The sequence below is a fragment of the Podarcis liolepis genome (genome assembly GCF_965112155.1).
Source record: "Podarcis liolepis genome assembly, chromosome: 5".
In the NCBI taxonomy this organism is placed as follows: Eukaryota; Metazoa; Chordata; class Lepidosauria; order Squamata; family Lacertidae; genus Podarcis; species Podarcis liolepis.
The window spans coordinates 89110906-89134044 of NC_139556.1; the positions used below are offsets into that span (position 1 = coordinate 89110906).

Here is a 23139-nt window from a genome sequence, read left to right on the forward strand (position 1 = left end):
GCACAACACACATTGCAAGGGCCGTTTATGCTGAACAAATATATGGAAATTGAATATTTGTTTGCTTCCATGGTGCTTTAAAGGGGTAAGTGCTAAGCGATGGATGCGTGCTCTTGTGACATGGCACACTTAGTGGTATATGAACCTCGATGACAAGCTGATGAATGAGAGTCCTCTTGTGATGGAAGAGACGCTCTTGAGTTGGAAACGCTATTCCAGCAGAAATGGAAAATGGCTAAAAGCATGATCTGTTGTGCTTTGGTCTCCCATCAATGTCAGAGTTTGCTCGTCTGTTCACTCCTGCTTAAGCCTCCCAGTGTACAAAGCATGTGGCACTAATTTGGTGCTCAGGATCACATGCATGGGGAAAGCACTAAAAGCAGCATTTGATACAGAATCCAGCTTTCTGAGAATCTTGACTTCAATGTTTTAAAAAGGCAAGTTTCTAGCTTGTGTGGCTGAAAGGGTATGGGCGATGCCGAGTGGAATCGTGGAAGCTAGCAAGATGACTCACTTAAGATTTCATTGTCCTCCTCCCACTCCTAACTAGCAAAACTTGTTGTTGTTGTTTAGTCGTTTAGTCGTGTCCAACTCTTCGTGAACCCATGGAGCAGAGCACGCCAGGCACTCCTGTCCTCCACTGCCTCCCACAGTTTGGTCAAACTCATGCTGGTAGCTTCGAGAACACTGTCCAACCATCTCGTCCTCTGTCGTCCCCTTCTCCTTATGCCCTCCATCTTTCCCATCATCAGGGAGTCTTTCAGGGAGTCTTCTCTTCTCATGAGGTGGCCAAAGTATTGAGTCTCAGCTTCAGGATCTGTCCTTCCAGTGAGCACTCAGGGCTGATTTTCTTCAGAATGGATAGGTTTGATCTTCTTTCAGTCCAGGGGACTCTCAAGAGTCTCCTCCAGCACCATAATTCAAAAGCATCAAAACTAAAGGATGTCAAACAAGTATTTGTTTAGATTGGGCAGCCTGCATAATCCTTCATTTTGCACGATCAACACACAGTGGTACCCAACTAAGTCTTACTCGGTACGGACCCACTTAAGTGGACGAAAGAAGGTTGTTGACTTCAGTGGCTGTACGCTGAGAATGACCAACATTGGATATCACCCATAATTTATTTTGGTTGTAGAATGAAATTTCCCCAAGACTCCACAAGCATGAAAAGAAAGCCCCAGAGTTGCTAGCATATTCCTCGCTGACGCCTTCCAATCACATGTGAAGTGGCTTTCACTTAGATCCCTTTAGCTAAAGGATGTTTGTCCTTGAGAACAGACCAAGGGGAATATGGAGCTGCAAGTATGAAATATTGTAAATGCTACTCCAGCTACACAAAGCCCAAGCAGCTTAATTTAAATCACCGGAGCTACACTTGATCCAAACAGGGCATACGCTATGCTACAGATGTGTATAGGTGTTTTACTAATTTATTTCCCTTCCTGTTCAAGTTTTAATTTTGTGGTGTAGATAAGACTCTAAATTCCATAATATAATCCAGTCGTCTCTGCCCCTATTTCTCTCCCTGCGTAACCTGAGGAATTGAAGGCTAAAAGGCCCCTCCATCATTGCCCTATTCTGCCTAGTACAGAGCTGAGTCGGAAGAACCAAGGAAAGCTTACTTTTTCAGAATATTGTGGGGTGGTTGTTTTTTTTTGTTCTCTTATAAGTCCTGGCGAGCTGCTGTGTGCACTTGTCTTGTCCTTTTCCTCATCCGGAAAGCATAGCATGCTCAGCATTAACCTAGTTATAGAGTCTTCTAGACTGGAGTGGAGTGGAATATAAATCATACGGCTCGGGAGTTTTGTTTCGTGCACCTTTTCAAAATGACGGAGCTTGCTTGCTGCTGGTTGCCATTCGGAGTGACGGGGAGGGGGAGAGACAGAGAAGATACTAACTACCTCTCAGCATCAGTGTCCTTATAAATATGCAAACTCCCTTTCTTTGCCTAAAGAGGAAGTGATTTATTGACTATATTGGATGGGAAGCGCCTCCATTGCTTTCTGCTGCTCTGCGATGGCAAAGATAATATTTCGGTTACTTCTGCAGCGTCTCAGCCTGGGGTGAACGTAAACATGAGCACAATTGATTTCCAAAAGAGTCCTGGGTCCCCCACTTTTCTCTCTCCTCTGCACTGCACTGTGTTACAAGTGGAACGGCGAACGAATCAGGCTCCCAATTAAAAAAGTAGTGGAGGCTCGCACCTTCTCAGATCAGAAGTTTCTGCTAGGCTGTGAACGCTAGCAAAGCTCTATGGGTAACAGTCTAATTATTTGATTTTTTTGTTGGTGCTGCTGTGGACTTAAAACAGTTCACAGCTATGGGAGCAATGGCTGGCAGCCTATTAAGGACATAAGACAAGCCCTGCCGGAGCAGACCAAAAGCTGATCTCGTCTGGGATCCTGTTGGGTGGCCAATCGGACGCTTCTAGGAAGCCCCCAAGCAGGACATAAAGGCAATAGTCCTATCCTGCTGCTGTTCCCAAGAAACTGGTACCCAGGATCCTGCTGACTGCACCTGGAGGTTGCATATAGGCATCCTGATGAGTGATGGATTTGTCCTAATCCCTTTTATAAAGCCATCTAAGCTGGTTGCATGGAGATAATAAGGGGAAAGGGAGCATCTTTGTTCCAAACGTTGTGGCTGGAGCTCTGTCCTTGCATCTGGTGTCAAGTTTGCTGAAAATGCAGAGGATAGATAGGGTTCGAGGGTTTGGGGAACAAATATCTTGTTCTCATCCTGCCCATCAAACTGATGAGAAGCTTAATCGTTAATATTTTAACTGGTATTTTTTTTGAGAATCAATCAACCCATGGCACATTCTGTTTCTTGCATTTCTATAGCGCTGTGGGTTAAAACACGGAGCCTAGGGCTTGCCGATCAGAAGGTCAGCGGTTCGAATCCCCGCTATGGGGTGAGCTCCCATTGCTCCGTCCCTGCTCCTGCCCACCTAGCAATTTGAAAGCACGTCAAAGTGCAAGTAGATAAATAGGTACCACTCTGGCGGGAAGGTAAACGGTGTTTCCGTGTGCTGCTCTGGTTCACCAGAAGCGGCTTAGTCATGCTGGCCACATGACCTGGAAGCTGTATGCCGGCTCCCTCGGCCAGTAAAGTGAGATGAGTGCCACAACCCCAGAGTCGTCTGTGACTGGACCTAACAGTCAGCGGTCCCTTTACCTTTACCTATGCCCCCTGTTAAAGCTACCTTCGCTAATATGGTGCCCTTCGTATATTCTGAACCATGTCTCTAGCCATCCCTGACCCTTGGGCCATGCTGGCTGGGGCAGAGGGCACTCTGTTGTAGAAGCCTGTTTGAAGGTGTTTGAGGCAGTTTATAACTTTAGAAACGAAAAGTATGAAAAACATAAGAAAACAGCAAGCAGGCTTGTCACCACGTCATTGCTTTGGGTGAGGATGACATCGAGCCCTGTTTTCCTCATCCTTCCTTGAAATATCACTTTGTATGTTTTAGTATAATTGAAAATGTGTCCCTTCTCTTTGATGATGGAAAAGCTAATGTTCTGATCCCTCCATGAAGTAAAATGTCTGTAGGCCATTTTAGCTTAGGTGGCTAATATGAAATTCTGCGTTGGGGTTTTTCATACTTTTTTTTTAAAGCGAAATGATAGCGCTGTGGGCGAGAATAGAGAAAGGTATCTAATGGTGCCTCAATGGCTCGGCATGTTCCCTCATGTGCCATTTCCCCTCATGGATCTCTGCCGCATCCCCATGAAGGACAATGAAGCCTTGAACTTTCATCTACAGAATGGGACAGTTCACCCGCCAGGATTTGAGGCCATTTCCGCAATTTAATTCATTCCCAGCGCTAGAATGGTCCTTAACAAGAACGGCATATTTTAACTTTAACTTTTTCCAGCTTTCCATTGTTAAAGAAAGCGTAGGAGTTCTTTATGAGGCGGTCAGCACCCACCCTCTGTGCTGGAACCTGCGAAGAGTTGGGAAGCCATGTTTGATAGAACGCTTCACAGAAATGGCTGGTGATGATATTCAAAACATTGCTCAGACGAAATCCAGAGCTCATTAAAAAGGGGGCATTATGCTTGGGAGGCAAGCCCAAGGCAGCCTCAGGTTTGATTAGGACTACCTTGTGCTCTGATATAAGTGAAATCTCTTAATTTTCCAAAAGAATATGGGGCCGGCCTGATCTGTGGAAATTTAATTGGGAACGCCTGGAGAACAGGACACAAATTGTCTTTGGGAATGTCCAGAAGGCATAGTGTCTACAAGATGGATCCAGATACGTGAGTGGTTAGGAGGAAAAACAGATGTCAGATGGTCTTCATAATGCTTCCCCTCCTGAGTGCCTGTGAAAGCATTGATGAAGCCTGTAAGCAGTTGCCAAGGCCTGGAAATCTACTGTATATTTCACCTTATACCCTGTGATGGTATAAATAGTAAAAAAAGAAAACTCAATGTCGGAGTATCCTGCCCCGCACCTTGCCTTAGAGATTTCCTCACAAAACCCTGCACTTTAGTGCTCAGTCGGAGCCAACACCAACTTGGGGTTCCATGGATTGCTGTTTGCTTTGAAGGAGCTCAAAAGAGTGGGTTTTCTTGAAGAAAGCTCCAGAGCAAAAATAGAAGGAGGTTTAAATTGGGGACCATGCCTAGAAAGAGCGGGTGGAAGGTAAGTGCAGATAAGCCCCATATTCAACCAATTTCACTGGTCACTAAGGGCAGTATGATTGTCAGACTGGTGATTATCGGCTTATGGTAACTCGGGGGCAGGCTTTCTCATTGTGGCACCAGTGTTGTGAAAGGCTCTCCCTGCCAAAATATGAGAAGCCCCATCAGCATTGGCATGCTGCCGGCTCCTGAAGACACACCTGTTTAGGCAACCATCCCCCTAAACTGGACTTTTGGTTTTGTTCTTTCAACCTTTGAAAGCGGTTTTAATTGTTATGCTTTTTGATTCTTTGTTTCATTGCCTTAATTAGGGATGCTTTAATGCCACTGTGTGTTTTAATGGTGAATTGTTTTTATAGATCTCTTAGAAGCTGTTTTGGCATTTGTAATAATAATAAAAAAGGAAATGTAAAGGACCCCTGACAGTTAAGTCCAGTTGCGAACAACTCTGGCGTTGCAGCGCTCATCTCGCTTTACTGGCCGAGGGAGCTGATGTTTGTCCACAGACAGTTTTTCCAGGGCATGTGGCCAGCATGACTGAGCCACTTCTGGCAAAACCAGAGCAGTGCACGGAAATGCTGTTTACCTTCCCGCCGGAGTGGTACCTATTTATCTACTTGCACATTTTGGCATGCTTTCGAACTGCTAGGTTGGCAGGAGCTGGGACCGAGCAACGGGAGCTCACCCCGTCGTGGGGATTCGAACTGTCGGCAAGCCCTAGGCTCAGTGGTTTAGACCACAACGTCACCCGTGTCCCTAATAGTAGTACTAGTAGTATACTGCCCTATACCTGTAGATCTCAGGGTGGTTCACATAATAAAATCACAATATATTTAAAAACCCCCACAAAATACATATTAAAAACAAAGACAACCCAATGACACCCCCCCCCCGCAACACACTTTAAAAGGGCACTGGATGGCAAATCAGCCAAAGGCCTGGTTAAAGAGGAACGTTTCTGCCTGGCGCCTAAAGTTGTATAATGAAGGTGCCAGGCGAACTTCCCCTGGGGAGAGCATTCCACAAGCAGGGAGCCACTGCAGTATATAAATAAAATAATAATGACTTCCAACTTAAGTCTAACACATTAGCCAGCCATTCACGCACTTTCCATCCTTGTTCTAGGTCCATGAGTTTTGCCATGTACTAGATACGGGCGGCCAGTAGGGATAACAGGGGGAGGAGGAGGAGGAGTGCTGTTGAGATGGCTAATTGAATTAGGAAATGGATCTCGAGAGAATTAACTGGGTAATGAAATTCAGAACTTGACTTCTAGGTCAAGAGATTGAATCCGCATCAGGTTTGTAATGATTTCCAGTCACCGCATGCTCTCGGCCTGCCGCTGAGATTGGCCAAACCGAACAAGTGAGCGTCCAGAACTGCAGGTGTCGAGACTAATGCAGGGAATGTGCCAGTAAATAGATCAATGAGAGCTGGTATCACAGTGATGAATAAAAGAGAGAACCAATATTGCAGCATTAGCAGAAGAGGTATGGGAGGGACGGGCCTGGGTGTTTCAGCAAGTTCCAGGTCTTATAATTCAGGAATCGGAAGGGAAAGGACTATGGATCCCATCGTCTCTAACCATTGGCCATGCCGATGGGCTGATGGGAGTCGGAGTCCAACAACATCTAGAGGGCCATGGGAAAACCCTCCCCTCCTTCTCTGTAGACTATCTCAAGACTCACGAATTATGCCCCAAACTCAGAAAGCCAGTTGCGTTTCTTGTCCCCTTGAAAGTGAGTGAGTCACGACCAAACTTGGATCCTGTTCATTTTAATGAGGCGTAAGCAGGACAAGCCTTTTCTAGCTTTGGGTGCCAGACAGTTTTTTTCCTTTCATCTTTTCCTCCCACATGCGAAACGTCTAATTTCAGGCCCAGGTAGATCATAACTGTGAGACACTTTGCTTAGTCACCGGGAATCAAAGACTATTTTATCCAGGGACCCTCGTTTTTCTTTCTCATGCCCCTCCACGACTTGGGGAGAAACGTTCACCTTTTAGAATGGAAATAGCCACCTACTCTTCTTATTTTTTATTTTTATCAATCTCTCTATCTTTGGCCATGTGCAAAAGCAAAGCCCTCCCTCCCTCCCCGCCAGGTTTATTCAGTTAGGTGTGTGAGGCTTATGAAAGCAGAACGCGATACCAGATTTCCAACACTTGCAGACTGGGGGGGGTTGCCATTCAGTGTTAACCTTTTTAATATTCTGCAGGCTAATTGTCTGTCCATTCCTCCTTTCCCCCCCTCCCAGGTTAATGAGGTGGTTAAGAAGGGAGGAGAGAGAGAGAGAGGGAAGGCTCCCCGATAGCATTGCCAAGCAAACGGAAAAGGTCAGGGTAATACATTCTATTATCATCTCTCATAGGCGGCACAAAGGCGTCCCAGATTTGGCATTGCCTCGTGATGGATTGTAACAAGAAAAAGGCTTGCTGTTAAATCTGCTCTTTGTGACAATAATTGTTGCAAAGAGAGAGAGAGAGAAAGAAAGAAAGAAAGAAAGAAAGAAAGAAAGAAAGAAAGAAAGAAAGAAATGTTTAAAAAAAAAGAAAGGGGCACCTGGAAGAATGCAGACCCACCATTCTCGGCTGGTCAGAAGATTAAAAGAAGGCCATGGCCTAGAGGAGATTGCCAGGTGCTATTCTTGAAGAACAGCAAGGGCAGATCTGCGCATTTCTGAATTTGTCCTTTGATTGTAATTACTGCATGGTGGTATTTTCATCCTCTGGGTTTCTTTTCCTTCTCTGCCTCGCGCTGTCGCCCTTAGGCAAATCATTTAACTTCTCAGTGGGTACCACCTTCCCACCACTGCCTTTATATAATTTAATCTTGCCGCACACTTGGTTTCTTCAACATTCGAGGAGGCCAGGCATTTTCCATAGGAAGCCCTCAAAAAGTTGTTTCCGTTGTCTTGGGGAAAATTTTTTGTCCTCTGGTTTATTTTTGGTGCTCTACAAAGTATCTGGAGAGGGATCTTTGCCAGATATGGTCCCTCACTACTTTGCTTCGGAGTGTTTGTGTGAGGATTTGTTGCAAAGTAGGCCCCAATGCGGGTTCCATGCTTTGGGGAGGCCTCAGTGGGGGCTGGTTCAATAGGGTGAATGGGGCTCTTCCCCCCAACCTCAGCCAGCACCCATTGGCTCTGGCTGTCAGCTTCCACCCCAACAGAAGCAATATTTAAGGCCCCTTACACCTTTGGCAAGGAATTGTGTCGGTGTCCCACTGTAGAGAAACCACTTTACCGCAATAGCCGTATTAGGAATCACTACATTTTACGGTGCTGGAGGAGACTCTTGAGAGTCCCATGGACTGCAAGAAGATCAAACCTCTCCATTCTGAAGGAAATGAGCCCTGAGTGCTCACTGGAAGGACAGATCGTGAAGTTGAGGCTCCAATACTTTGGCCACCTCATGAGAAGAGAAGACTCCCTGGAAAAGACCCTGATGTTGGGAAAGATGGAAGGCACAAGGAGAAGGGGACGACAGAGGACAAGATGGTTGGACAGTGTTCTTGAAGCTACGAACATGAATTTGACTAAACTATGGGAGGCGGTGGAAGACAGAAGTGCCTGGCGTGCTCTGGTCCATGGGGTCACGAAGAGTCAGACACGACTAAACGACTAAACAACAACAACAACATTTTACGGGACCTGAGTACTTGTAGAATGGAGCACAGGCCAGGTCCTTTGCTTACTGGACTATTTTGGAGTGCGGTTTATTTATTTTGAAAAAGCAAACGTTCCAGTGAGCACCAGTCCAAAGTATTTAAGAGGTCACACACCCATCTATTTATTGGGCATGTTGTCAATATACATATAAGGCAAGTCTTGCAAAGGGTTCCACTGGTGACATCAAATAAATCAGCCAACAGCACAATCCTCTGCAGGCCTACTCAGAAAAAACCCTATTGGAATGCAATAGGGTTTACTTTTAGGTTAAGTGTACAGGATACCTGCCAATATCCCATGTATCAAAATTGGGATGTTTCAGCTGGTTCAGCTAAAGGGACTGGTAAAAATGTTTTTGCCAACCCTGAAGGCAGCACTGGGGCAATTTCACACAGATCTCCAGACCCTCCAAATCTCCCTATTTTCCAGGGACAGCCCCCAGTTTTACAGAAGCTGCCCCAGTTTCTGGTTTGATCCCAGAATGTCCCACTTTTCTTTAGGACGTCTCTATTTTCATTGGCTAAATGTTGGGGGGTATGGAATAGGATGTCCCTATTTTCTTCAGAGGAATGCTGGAGGGTATGGATTCCTAGGAAGAGATGTTCAGGGCCAGCTCTGCCATTAGACAGAGTGAGGCGCTGGCTGCATTGGGCAGCATATTCTGGGGACCAGAGAGCAACAGCAAGGCATTAGGGCAAGGGTAGCTCTCCAGCTCCTGTCAGGTCCAACTTGGAAGGCAAACATTGATGGATAATGGGAGTTGTAGTCCAATAACGTATGGAGGCCACCATGTTGGCTTTCTCTGCATTAGAGGATAAGGCCTGATCTAGCCTGTTGTCCTCGGATGCAGTGGAGAAAGCTATCCTATCACCATGGTTTAAGTGAGACTCTAATACTGGTTGGATCTTATACATAGATTTGGAAGGAGGGCTCCATCTTGCCCTTTGCGCTCCAGGTGGCCAAAGGTCTCCAGCCAGCCCTGGGCAACTTTGTTCTTCAGCTGCATGACAAGGGAAGTGCCATGAGACCCTTGAGGTCCAGCACCAGAGAGTTTTCTTTTCCGAACCTGGTGCTTTAAGCAAGCTGGAAAAAATTAGAAGGCAATTTTTAATGACACTTGTGGCATCCGCCTTCCTATTTACCTCGCATGCCTTCATCAGAAAGGAACATGTGTCAGCCTGTTAGGAACCCCCCCCCAAAAAAAACACACCGCACAATTACCTGTTCCGCCATTGTGTCCCATCTCAGAGTCCATACCACCTTGGATTATGCAGAAAACAGTTGATCAATTTTTGATTCCATCACACAATCTCTTTGAGTCGCAGTTGCATAATTCAAGCTGTTATCGTGCTGGTGGGCTCGTGTGGCTTTTATTTTATTTTTCGGCATGCATTTTGATTTAGGGACTTACGAAAACCTTGCTGGGTTTTAGGAGGCAATATATTCCATGGGTGGGTGGTGACAAAACCACAGGTATCTGGAGGAGGAAGCCAACCATGCTAGCCAAAGCTTGATCGGGATGCAGTTGATGGCAAAAGAAAGAAGCTACACGTGAATAGCCTGAAAGAAGTGCTGGGTTCACACACAAGTTATGTAAATGATAGCACTTTGGGTTATGGCGGGTCTCTAAATATATTCTTTTAAAACAGCAACAACTAAATTTCAAGTTTTACCTAAAAAATAAAGGAAACTGAGGCTCTCTTTTGGGAGAGAGTTCATAGAATCATAGAGTTGGAAGAGACCACAAGGGCCATCGAGTCCAACCCCCTGCCAAGCAGGAAACACCATCAGAGCACTCCTGACATATGGTTGTCAAGCCTCTGCTTAAAGACCTCCAAAGTAGGAGACTCCACCACACTCCTTGGCAGCAAATTCCACTGTCGAACAGCTCTTACTGTCAGGAAGTTCTTTCTAATGTTTAGGTGGAATCTTCTTTCTTGTAGTTTGGATCCATTGCTCCATGTCCGCTTCTCTGGAGCAGCAGAAAACAACCTTTCTCCCTCCTCTATATGACATCCTTTTATATATTTGAACATGGCTATCATATCACCCCTTAACCTCCTCTTCTCCAGGCTAAACATGCCCAGCTCCCTTAGCTGTTCCTCATAAGGCATCGTTTCCAGGCCTTTGACCATTTTGGTTACCCTCCTCTGGACACGTTCCAGTTTGTCAGTGTCCTTCTTGAACTGTGGTTCAAGAACTGTGAGTTCTCTTTGCAAACCTGTTCCTGACCTCACCCGACTCCCTGCCCTGCACCCAGCTTCAGCTACTACGGACTGCCTCCTCATTGCACCTTTGACCAGGGACTGGACTTGGACCTCGCCTCTCGGGTAACCCACGGGACCAGCACACCCTTTGCCCTTCGTTTTGACAGCTGGGGGGAGGCTTGGGAGTCACGGGCGTGCGGCGTGCCAAATGTCTGCCATGGGCGGCTCGCTCTGCCCCCGGCTGCAGGGCGTGCGCTCCGCTCCGTGCATCCGAGTGGCTATCCCGCACCTGGGAGGGCACCCTCCGTGTCCCTCCCCCCTCGGGAGCGTGCCTGCCCTGGGCAGCACGGGGCATAGGCTCAGCCACAGTCTCCCAGCCCTGCTGGAAGATGCCAGGTATTAAACCTGGGCCCTTTGGAATGGAAAGCAGTTCCTCTACCACTGAGCTGCAGGTCCTCCCCCAAAACCTCGCACATGGAAAGCCCCTCCTTACGTTCCCGTGCTTTGCTTAAATCTGGATTACAAAAGACCTCTCGCAAGACCTGGCTGGTTGCGTTATATGCCTAATGCAAGGGGATGTTGCAGCAATCCAAATTCCCCACCAGGTTTGGATAAACAAGCCCATTCTGCATAAGAATCCAGTCAAGCATCCCATGAACGTTTTTATTCCTGTCAGATGAGACTAATGAAGTGCAGGAGCTTGTTGCTAAAAGATGAGCCTTATGGAGAGGACACCTCATTAATTTGAAGGCCGGCCTTTGTTGTCCCAGCTGTCAGACTCCTGCTATATTAATGTCCTCTCTTGCCATCTCTGGTGCAGGATGGGGCCTCTTCCCCCAGTAGGCCTAGCATGGCTGTTTGCTTTGAAGCTGCTTCATTTTCATTTTCTGCCGCCTTGCTGTTCTGAGTTTTTTGGTCTTTAAGAAACTATCTTCTAATTGGTATAAGAAGTCTTCTATTATTCCAACCTGTAGGCAAACATAAAAGGATATGGACTGTCAAACAATGCGGCATCCGCCTGCTTGCAGATACACAACATTTCTTTGTTAAATGGATTACTTTCCCTTCAGAAATGATGGCATTATTATTTAGATGTAAAATTCTACCTTGAAAGGCATATTTCACGCACATCCTGTGAGCTAGGTCTCTGCTATTTCCATTTTACAGATAGGCAGTGGTGCCTGAGCTGCGGAGCCTAATTTAGCAAAAACAAGAGTGAGCCCAAACAACAGAAAATAGTACATGTGACTTTTCTTTGGAAACTTTATCTGTGGGCCTTGTCCTTGGAGACTGCACCCCCGTGTCAAGACAGATGGCCAAACTCCTTGCATTCACATCTACAACAGGAGTGTCGTGTTCACCTAAACTGCTTTGGGTCCCAGGATGGAAATGATGGGCTAAGGGAATTTCTTCCCATTTTGTAGGATGTGGACAACTATACTGACCTAGCTTTCTGGACTGAATAACTTAACAAAAGAGCCAAAAATAAATCCAAGCCAGAAGATTCCTCTAAAACACACATTAAAATTATATCAAAACTGGTTTAATAAATCATAGGAAGTATTGTTCAGAGAATATGTTCAACAGCTTCCGTATTATAATTTTAAACAAGACAGAAATCATCTGTATTGGCTTTCTCCAAATATTCTTGGGACTTGCAACCATTGTGTGATGGAGACAGTGAATTCACAGGTAAAGATCCCTAGTCCTGTTGCAGAACTACATTTTCCAAGTGTCTTTTGTAGAAGGCCACGAGCAACAGGCATGCTAGGAACCAGTTTAAATCTGTACAGTAGACATGCCTGCCCTTTAGATGTTTTGGATTATGTCTCCCATTATTGCTGACCATTGGCCATGTTAGCTCCAGGTGGTTCATAGTCTAAAACTGATCACCCTGATCTGGCCACTGTGATCCATGCGACAGTCACCTCCAGGCTTGATTATTGTAACTCGCTCTACGCGGGGCTGCCCTTGAAGCTGACCCAGAAGCTCCAGTGGGTGCAGAATGCTGCGGCAAGGCTCCTTACGGGGTCCTTGCTGCGGGATCACATTCATCCAGTGCTTTACCAACTGTACTGGCTCCCAGTGGAGTACAGGGTCAGGTTTAAGGTGCTGGTTTTGACCTTTAAAAGGGACACAGGTGGCACTGTGGGTTAAACCACAGAGTCTAGGACTTGCCGATCAGAAGGTCAGCGGTTCGAATCCCTGTGACGGGGTGAGCTCCCGTTGCCCGGCCCCTGCTCCTGCCAACCTAGCAGTTCGAAAGCATGTCAAAGTGCAAGTAGATAAATAGGTACCGCTCTGGCGGAAAGATAAACGGCGTTTCCGTGCTCTGCTCTGGTTCGCCAGAAGCGGCTTAGTCATGCTGGCCTCATGACCCGGAAGCTGTATGCCGGCTCCCTCGGCCAATAAAGCGAGATGAGCGCCGCAACCCCAGAGTCGGCTACGACTGGACCTAATGGTCAGGGGTCCCTTTACCTTTTGACCTTTAAAGCCCAATGCGGCCTAGAACCCACGTACCTATGGGACAGCCTCTCCTGGTATGCCCCGCGGAGGACCTTAAGGTCCATAAATGACAACATTTTGGAGGTCCCAAGTCGCAAGGTGGTTAGATTGGTCTCAACTAGGGCCAGGGCCTTTTCAGTACTGGCCCCGACTTGGTGGAACGCTCTGTCACAAGAGACTAGGGCAGGACTTGACATTTTTCCGCAGGGCCTGCAAGACAGAGCTGTTCCACCTGGCCTTTGCTTTGGACTCAGTCTGACCCTTATGTTTCCCTCCCCTTATGGTTTTGATCTATGGGCTACTTTTAAAATGAGGCTGCATTTTAAATTGCATTTTAACCTGTATTTTAAATTGTCCCCGCCCCCCATTATGTTTTTACTGCAATTTTACTGGTGTTAGCTGCCCTGAGCCCGGCTCAGGCAGGGGAGGGCAGGGTATAAATTATTATTATTAATATTATTATTATTATTTATTATTAACATCTGGAGGGCACCGGTCTGGGGAAAAAATTAGGGCTGGCTCGGACTATTGGGTGTAAGCAACCTTGCATGCCTCTAGGCAGCAGAGGGCAGGGTTGTGACCAACAGGTAAGACAGGGGAAAATACATTTTGTGTTTTCCAGAAAAACTCCCAAGCTCCAGCCATCCCTCTCTGTCTCCTGCATGACGTATCCATGAGAAACTAGCTTCTACCATGTAGGTTTAGAATCCCAACGCCATCCATGTAAATGCATGTAAACTTTCAGTGCTAGTTAACGTCACAGGATGGGTGGTGGGAGACAGAACAGGTGGTGAGACCGGGTACCTCCATCTTCTTCTAACTCTGCTACTATAAACCCAACTTTATTTTTAAAACCCTAGGTGGTCTGTCTGCATTGGCTCGTGCGTGCAGTTCTTGCATGGTTTAAAAGGGAGGATCTCGCCACAAGTGTCTTTATTTTTTTCCTTTCATTTTTTAATTAAAGATTTTCTTGTTTTACAGAAGTATGTGTAATGTCTCTCGTATTTTTTTCCATGTAACATTTTTACAAATCTGTTTCATTTGTTGAGACATTAGGGGGAGAAAAAAGAAGGGGTGGAGGGGGTGGGAGATGGGTGGGGGTGGGGTTTGGTGGCGATGTTTCTATTACGTTTTATGTAGGGTTTGGTGTCAGTGTTGCTTGTGCAGGTCCTCTGCTAATCACTTGTGTTCCTTTGGTGGTGAGAGAGGTTGGGGTTGGCCTAGGGTGTGGTTGTTTGTTTGTGGTTGGCTGTGGTGATCTTTGTTTTCGTGTGTCAGTGGGGTAGGTGGGTGTTTTGGATCAGGTCAGCCATACTGATTTGTATGCTGTTGGTGGATTTTTGTCATTGTCTTGTTGGGCTGTGTATGTGATAAAGGGGAGCCATAAAGGCGTCTTCTTCTGTTTGTCCCCGTGTCAGTTTCAGTTTATTGGTTAATTTTTCTAGTAGGGCTGTTTCCCATACTATTTGGTACCATTGGTCCATGCCACAAGTGTCTTTAGACCGGGGGCATTATGTGTGAAATGTTGTCTTTTGCCCACCTCTGCTCCCTTCTTAAGAAAATTGGGATAGCCTGCCTCATCTGACAAAGTTCACACATAATGCTTACATGCAGTCATACGTAGGGGTCCTTTATGCGCCTTCTGTTGTTTTCCTCATGTGGGATAGACTGATGCAGGCGCCTTCATTCAGCTTGTGCGCCATAGCAATGGGGAATTTATCAAAACGCTGTCTTTTAACTGGCATTGAAAAACAGCCAGTTTAAAAGGAAGGCAAGCTGGGAAAATTAATCTTGAGCAAGTTTTCCTGATAAGAAAGAGAATGCCGACAGAAAAGAAGCCAGCGCTTCCGGCTGAAAGTCAGCGCGGGGAGAAAAATGTGCATTCCACATTGCCATGGCAAGAACCATTTTTCTATTAAATCAGAATGAAGTTCTGAATAAATACATTTTCCTGAGATATATCATTCACCAGAGGGTTCGGTTTAAGAAAAAGGAAAAGGAAAAAAAAAATAGGGGAAAAGAAGGACACGAAATGATAATTTTTGCAGATGCCATGCATCTTCATCGAGATCAAACCAATAATTATATTAATAAGTGGAGTGTTGAAATGCGTATCATTCCCTGTAACCTCATGCATCATGAACAGCTTTTAAAACAATTCAAAAGAGCATCTCTATATACGCAGATGTGGACTTCAACCAGGTGTCTTATATGAATGCCACACATACACGCTCACACTCACATAGTTGCAAATCGTTGTCATTCATGTTTATTCATAGGCAGCTCCACTTTCTCAGAAATGCAAATCGCCCAATAGAGTGAGCACAAGATAGCTTGGAGTCTGCTATTAATTGTACGCCAAGCTACCCCATCGCCTCATTTCTGAGATGCATGGGCACAGAATTCCTACTGCAAAGCCCATTGTTCGGCTCCTTTTCTTTTTTTAAAAAGGTAAAATTAATATATCACTCTGACATCAACCTGGTGGAGCGTGGATTCCCTCCTGCGCTCTGTGTGGTCACAACAGACTGGCTGAATATATGAATCAATTTTAATACCGTTTACTGTTATGTATAAGGATAGGACTTGCGCACACATACACATACAGCTTTCATGTAGCCCTGTCTGCCTTGTCAAACTAGCATGGCTTAAACAACTCCATCATCACCAGCGTTTCCCAGAGGTTTGGGTGTTCCATCATACTCCAGTATCTGAAGGACTGCTTTTGCCCATCTCAACCAGCCTGTTTGCTTAAGATGTTCCTTGGAGGCAGGTGCATTTCTACGCACCCAGAAGACTTGAGACCACAGGCCCAAGGCACAACATTGCCCCTGGGCCAATTAAAAGTGGCCAGGGGCTTTGTCTGTGCTGTGCTTTGTAGTACAAGAAGCCAAGTTACAGGGAACCAGGCAGAGGGCCTTCTCAGTAGTGGCACCTGCCCTGTGGAACGCCCTCCCACCAGCTGTCAAAGAGAAAAACAACTACAGTGGTACCTCAGTTTAAGTACTTAATTTGTTCTGGAGGTCCGTTCTTAACCTGAAACTGTTCTTAACCTGAAGCACCACTTTAGCTAATGGGGCCTCCTGCTGCCAGTGCACCGCCGGAGCACAATTTCTGTTCTCATCCTGAAGCAAAGTTCTTAACCTGAGGTACTATTTCTGGGTTAGCGGAGTCTGTAACCTGAAGCATATGTAACCTGAAGTGTCTGTAGCCTGAGGTACCACTGTACCAGACTTTTAGAAGACATCTGAAGGCAGCCTTGTTTAGGGAAGCTTTTAATGTTTAATAGATTGTTGTATTTTAATATTCTGTTGGAAGCCGCCCAGAGTGGCTGGGGAAAACCAGCCAGATGGGCAGGGTATAAATAATAAATTATTATTATTATTATTATTATTATTATTATTATTATTATTATTATTTATTACACCCAGCCCAAACTTGTGTCTCCAGCTGCTTACAATTCCCATCATCCCTGACCATCGGTCTTGCTAGCTAAGGACGATTGCTGCTAGCTGAGGAGTTATTGTTTCCACAAGCCTACCCAGATGGGAAGGTAGCCTATCTAGGAGAAGGAAAACCCTGATCCCAAACCTCCACTGCCTTGTGGGAGACCTTTGGGAGAAGAAAAAGTTAAGGAGCAAACCCTACACAAATCCAGAGTGGAGTCCCTAAGACGACTGGATGGTGCTTTCTATGCAACTCTTCCTTCTGGCATTTCCTGGCTGGTGGCAAACGTATTGCTCTGCTTTTCTTTGGACCACATCAGAGAGGCTAAGAGGGGGATTCTTGCCATCTGGGGCTCCATACTGTCTTGTGCGCTGGGGAGGTCACATCAGTGCTGCAAATGCAGTGGTTTGACTTCACCCCCAGAGGCACACACCGTTCTCTCTCAAGACAGATGGATGCCAACAACCCAGACACATAATTTATTTCCTATATTCATTTTAAAAGTCTTGCTGATTTTATTTGTGATTTAACGATGGTTATTCTATGCATACTTTTATATAAAAAAAACAGCTTTGTAGATTTTAGCTGTGTTTTATCCCCAGTTTTATCATGTGCACTGCTTTGAGGGCCCTTTGATTAAGCGGTGCGTAAATCTCTCTAAGGGACGCGGGTGGCGCTGAGGGCTAAACCGCAGAGCCTAGGACTTGCCAATCAGAAGGTAGATAAATAGGTACCACTCTGGCGGGAAGGTAAACGGCATTTCTGTGCACTGTTCTGGTTCGCCAGTAGCGGCTTAGTCATGCTGGCCACATGACCCGGAAGCTGTATGCCGGCTCCCTCGGCCAATAAAGCGAGATGAGCGCTGCAACCCCAGAGTCGGTCACGACTGGATCTAATGGTCAGGGGTCCCTTTACCTTTAAATCTCTCTAAGGGACGTGGGTGGCGCCTGTGGGTTAAACCACAGAGCCTAGGACTTGCCGATCAGAAGGTCGGCAGTTCAAATCCCTGTGACAGGGTGAGCTCCCGTTGCTTGGACCCTGCTCCTGCCAACCTAGCAGTTCAAAAGCATATCAGAGTGCAAGTAGATAAATAGGTACCGCTCTGGTGGGAAGGTAAACAGTGTTTCCGTGCACTGCTCTGGTTCTCCAGAAGCGGCTAGGTCATGCTGGCTACATGACCCGGAAGCGGTATGCCGGCTCCCTCAGCCAGTAAAGCAAGATGAGTGCCACAACCCCAGAGTTGGTCACAACTGGACCTAATGGTAAAGGGTCCCTTTACCTTTAAATCTCTCTAAATAAAATAAATAAGATGTGCCGAGTTCCGGTTCAACAGCTTGCGCTTGCCATTTTGAGTACTACTTGGTCTCAGTTGAACCTGCAGTGACCCCCCTACTCCTGCTCTGGACAGTGTTTTTAAACTGAAGCACGGAGACAGGGAATGAAGGCAGGAAAGAACTATCTCCCTCGGTAGCCTGCAGCCTAAACAGACAGCTTTGCAGTTTTATGATGAAGGCTGGATCTGGAAGCAAGATAACATTGCTCCATCTGCAACCTGCTGCCTGAAGCAATGGCATCATGATGCTTCACACTTAGGCTGGCCCTTCCACATTCCGCCACATCTCTTGCTTTAGGATTCTCATTGTATGGGAAGAACATGATTGCTGTGGACCGCTTTTCATGTGCAACCCACTTTGGTACCTATAGGCGGAACGTGTGAAGCATCAGCTGGGTGTTTCGTTGCTGAGTCATGTCTCAGCTTGCTTCCTTTGATAAGAGGGAAGCAAGAGGCTATATAAACAACTTAGCCCTTTGGATAAAGGTCAGAGAAAGCTGGAATTCTGTGCCCGAATGATTAACTGCGTTATCCCGCTGCTAGTGCTACACATCAGGTTGCTGCTGTAGTATGTTTATTCTAGGGGAGTATGTGCAGAATGCCCATTCAGCATGCCAGCAGAGTGTGCCAGTGGAACAGAAAAGCACCAGACAGTTCTAGGTAGGGTCAGTCCCTTTGCTGACAGTATAAAGCAGTTCCGCAGCTTATAGGTTACATGAGAGCCAGTGTGGTTTAGTGGTTAAGAGCGGTAGACTCGTAATCTGGGGAACCGGGTTCGCTTCCCCGCTCCTCCACATGCAGCTGCTGGGTGACCTTGGGCTAGTCACACTTCTCTGAAGTCTCTCAGCCCCACTCACCTCACAGAGTGTTTGTTGTGGGGCAGGAAGGGAAAGGAGATTGTTGGCCGCTTTGAGACTCCTTAGGGTAGTGATAAAGTGGGATATCAAATCCAAACTCTTCTTCTTCTTCCAGCAGCACAGAGTCTCCTTGTAGCGTTCCAACATAGACCAGGCTCTGGCCATGAGCAAACTTGCTTTACACTTGCTGACTCACTCTTATATGCTTAATCAGTTGCAGCTGCAGGAAAAACACGCCCAAATTTAACCAGCACACCTAACAGTTTATCATACCTTTTCTTTGCAGGCATAAACCCCTTATACATAAACGTCACCAACAAAACACAAAGGGCAAACATGCCGTCCAGGCAAGGTCTTCACCTTAAAGCTCTGTGTCTGAGCACTCTTTCTTTTTCTTTTTGCTCTGGAGCTTCCCTTGCCAAAAAACCCAACCCCACTCTTCAAGCTGATTCAGAGCAAACAGCAACCCACGGCAAACCCAAAATGCCATTTGTTGTGCTTCAGCTTTAAAGAACAAGTCTTTGTGGGGAAAACTCTGGGGCCAAAAAAGCAAAAGAGTGTTGGGACATGGAACTTGAAAATGTGGACCTGTGCCCAGAAATAACGGGGTGAAACCTAAGTGTGGATAAACCCTTAGTCATTCCATTTTTACCCACTCTGTTTGTTATAGTAACGACTGCCCTTGCAGCTAAAACTATCTATCTCAAATTTGATGAGATTTATGCAGGTGGCGCTGTGGGTTAAACCACAGAGTCTAGGACTTGCCAATCAGAAGGTCGGTGGTTCAAATACCCGTGACGGGCTGAGCTCCCGTTGCTCGGTCCCTGCTCCTGCCAACCTAGCAATTCAAAAGCACGTCAAAGTGCAAGTAGATAAATAGGTACCACTCCAGCGGGAAGGTAAATGGTGTTTCCGTGCGCTGCTCTGGTTCGCCAGAAGCAGCTTAGTCATGCTGGCTACATGACCCGGAAGCTGTACACTGGCTCCCCCGGCCAATAAAGCTAGATGAGCACCGCAACCCCAGAGTCAGTCACAACTGGACCTAATGGTCAGGGGTCCCTTTACCTTTACCTTTATGCTCACAGACCAGCTGACCTGGCTTGCAAATTCCACCCAATTCCGTCCCAAAATAGAAAAGTTATATATGTTTCTCTTAAAAAAAATCATCATCATTGAACTTGAGAAGGTGTGCAGGAAGGCATTACCCACTTTGGAGGGCTAGCCATTTCTGCAGATTTTAGTCGCTTCTGTCAAAAGAATAAATAAAAAGAGAGAGCCACTTTTTGATGACCCAGTAGGTTGGAATGATGTAAGTGGACTTCTCACGAACCCTGAAATAAATGGGGCACCTCAAACACATGTGGGCTGTATCCATCAGGGCCCAAACTGAATCCTGTGTACATCCCTGATTTATTCCAGTTCTGTCTCATCTGTCAGGAGCAGACTTCAGAACCATCATCTTCTGTTGTGCTGTGCGAAGGGTGGGAGGAACTGTTGACTGCATAACTGATTGTTATGTCACCACAACCGGCTGATGATGTTCCTGCTGTAGCACTGAAGCCAATCAAGCTGTATAATTAAACTGCGTGTTGCTGGTCCATGCAGGCACCAAATCACTGTGTGAACAGGATGGGGAGAAAGCAAACGCACACCAAACTCTGCCTCTTGACAAGACATTAGGTGGAAAATACTATCCCCCCCCTCCAAAAAATAATAATGTTAGGTGCTTATAGCATCCTACAGTGCTAGCTGATGGCATTCTGCCTGCACTTTTCATTCTAAAAAGCAAACTCGAGGCGGGAGAGAACATCAGCCCTTTCCCTCTCTTTACCATTTTCAAGTTGCCAGTTCATCTGCTTTTTCTAAAAGAAAAAAAAGGGGGGAAGGCACGAAGGTGCATCTCCTTGGGAAATGCTGGCTCCTTTTTTTTTTGTTTGCTTTGTTGAAAAGCATTTAAAGTGCGAGACCTGGATGTCAGGTTGAAGCGATGCAGTTGGCAGGTGGCAACCGGGGGGATATCAAAGAGCAAGTCTTCATTGAAGCTGCCAGGGCTGCTGTCACCAGAATTGGGCTGTTTCAGATGAAAGTGTTTCCTGGCTTTAAATTATTGGAGGCGCTGCTCAGAGGAAGAGCCTTTCGCCAGCAGAGATGCCCTTTGTGTCCTGCTGCCCTCCGAGGTGTGTTTGAGGAGCACCTGAGACGGAACCTTCTTAATGGTGGCACCTTCAAGAGGCTCATTTAAGCCCCCAGAAAGGTACCATATTTTTTGCTCTATAAGACTCACTTTTTCCCTCCTAAAAAGTAAGGGGAAATGTGTGCGCGTCTTATGGAGTGAGTGCAGGTTGCGCAGCTATCCCAGAAGCCAGAACAGCAAGAGGGATCGCTGCTTTCACTGCGCAGTGATCCCTCTTGCTGTTCTGGCTTCTGAGATTCAGAATATTTTTTTTCTTGTTTTCCTACTCCAAAAACTAGGTGCGTCTTGTGGTCTGGTGCGTCTTATAGAGCGAAAAATACGGTAAATAAAATGCTGAACAAAGGCGTATGCTTTTCTGTTGATGTGCTTTTGTTGCTGTTTCGTTGCAGCTGCTGCTTTTAGCAAGTTAGCTGTTTCGTTTAAAAAGCATGTTATTGTTATTTTTGAAAGTCAGGTCTGTGAGCTACTTTGGGTGCCCCATATGAGGACTGCTGGGATAGCTCAGTTGGAAGAGCATGAGACACTTTTAGGGCTCAGCTACATTGGCAAAGGAAAAAACCTGCTTTATATGTATTGTTTATGCATTCTAACACTGTGACACCAGATGGCGCTGTGGAGTTCTGTTTTTGCCAACCCGATTTCTCATACAAAGTTTGCAACGTGTTTAACTGATATGCTTCTTTGATGTGTCTAGATCCAGCCTTAAACTCAGGTTCATGGGTTTGAGTTCTACGTTGGGCAAGAGATTGCTGCATTGGAGTGGGCTGGACCAGATGACCCTCGTCAGGGGCGAACGAAGGTGTCATGACATCTGGGGCAGGCTAGGGGGCGCATCGAAAGATGGCTGACAATAACATCTCTCTGACCCACACGAGGTAATTTGGAGGCTATGATGCGGGTAATTAGCCTCCTTACCCCCCCCCAGGATGGTGGGGGCGGACTGCCCTTGCCTGCTGTGCCTAACACCACCCCCGAATTTGTGGGGGTGGGGGCACTAGGCACAAAGCCCTCCTGTGGGATTCCGGCACTCCTGGACGCCGTCCCTGATCCGCGCCACTAGCTGCAAGAACTTCAAAAGAAACAATTTGAATGAAGCTAATTGCACATATTTCAAGGAAGGAGGGGGAGTAAAGACTGCTAACAGAAGAGATCTCTGATAAAACAAGACAAGAATAAATCATGAGAAGATACGCCAAGATACAGTATGGCAAATGACTGATGGGGGAGGGGAAAAAAACTTTCCTTTCTTTCCTTATGTGATTTAACAAGAATCCCCTCCCCTCACGAGTCAGAAATGTCCTTTTAAGGACTTAAGCTGCGGATTTAAGACTGTGTGGAGATAAACTTTCGAACCAAGGCATGTTTTGAGAAGAGCGTGGAATGTACAAGAGCTCTGGAATGATGCAGTTAAAAATGCCGTCGCCATATTGGGAAGTTCTGTCGGAGGTCTTGAGTCTGGGAGGAGAAATAGAGAAATAGAGCTGCTTTTATATTGTGGGTGAAACTCCTCAGAAGGACTTAAGAGCGACAGTTTTACGAGATAATGATGGAAAGAGTGATGTTATCTATGAAGGTGATGATATATGGAAACCATCTCGATTTGAGGATTGGAAGAACGGAAAAATTCACACAGGATTACTATTGGTGTTTATCAGCTTAAGGAGACTATCAGAAGAGATCATAAAGGAAAAAGAGAAAATATATGAACAAGATGTGATGTGGAAACAGCAAGATAAGACTGGATAGAATTATGAACTCTGTTTGGACTGATTTGGTCTGATTTGGACATTAATGCAGTAGCAAGAAGATGATCAGAATCCCCCTTCGGATCTTGAAATATGGGTCCCCCCAACAAAATTTAAAATTCGGCTTTGTAATTCGGAACTTATGTGATGTGATTTAATTTGATTTGATTGGCCGGTTAATAAAAAATATTTTTTTAAAAAAGACATCTGGTGCAGGACGTCGCTATGTAGGGCACATGTGTGGCATCGCTATGCATGACGCATGCACCGTACGTAGCAATGCCACACATGCGCTGTACATAGCAGTCCGTCGCCACTACAGCCGCGAACAGAGGATCTTCTACATGTGGCTGTAGCGGCAACGGATCCCACCACAGTCTGTACAGCGCTCAAGCAGCGCCGGTGGCAAACCGCTATGTACAGCGCATGTGCGGCATTGTTGTGTACAGCGCATGCATGTGACTGTACAAAGCGGTTTGTACAAAGCGGTACCAGGATCCTCTGCTCAAAGCTGCAGCCGCGAATGGAGGATC

At 46.2% G+C, this 23139-nt stretch overlaps 1 protein-coding gene and 1 long non-coding RNA gene across 2 annotated transcripts in view; both read right to left on the reverse strand.

The window, feature by feature from the left end:
* LOC310707497 overlaps nucleotides 1-23139 on the reverse strand; it is a 579039-nt gene that overhangs the window by 91036 nt on the left and 464864 nt on the right. The window lies entirely within an intron of this gene.
* SPATA16 (spermatogenesis associated 16) overlaps nucleotides 11175-23139 on the reverse strand; it is a 157039-nt gene continuing 145074 nt past the window's right edge. The window contains exon 11 of the mRNA XM_083504227.1: nucleotides 11175-11493. Within this exon, the coding sequence (XP_083360353.1) occupies nucleotides 11371-11493 (123 nt within the window). The 3' untranslated portion in view covers nucleotides 11175-11370. The remainder of the gene's footprint in view (nucleotides 11494-23139) is intronic.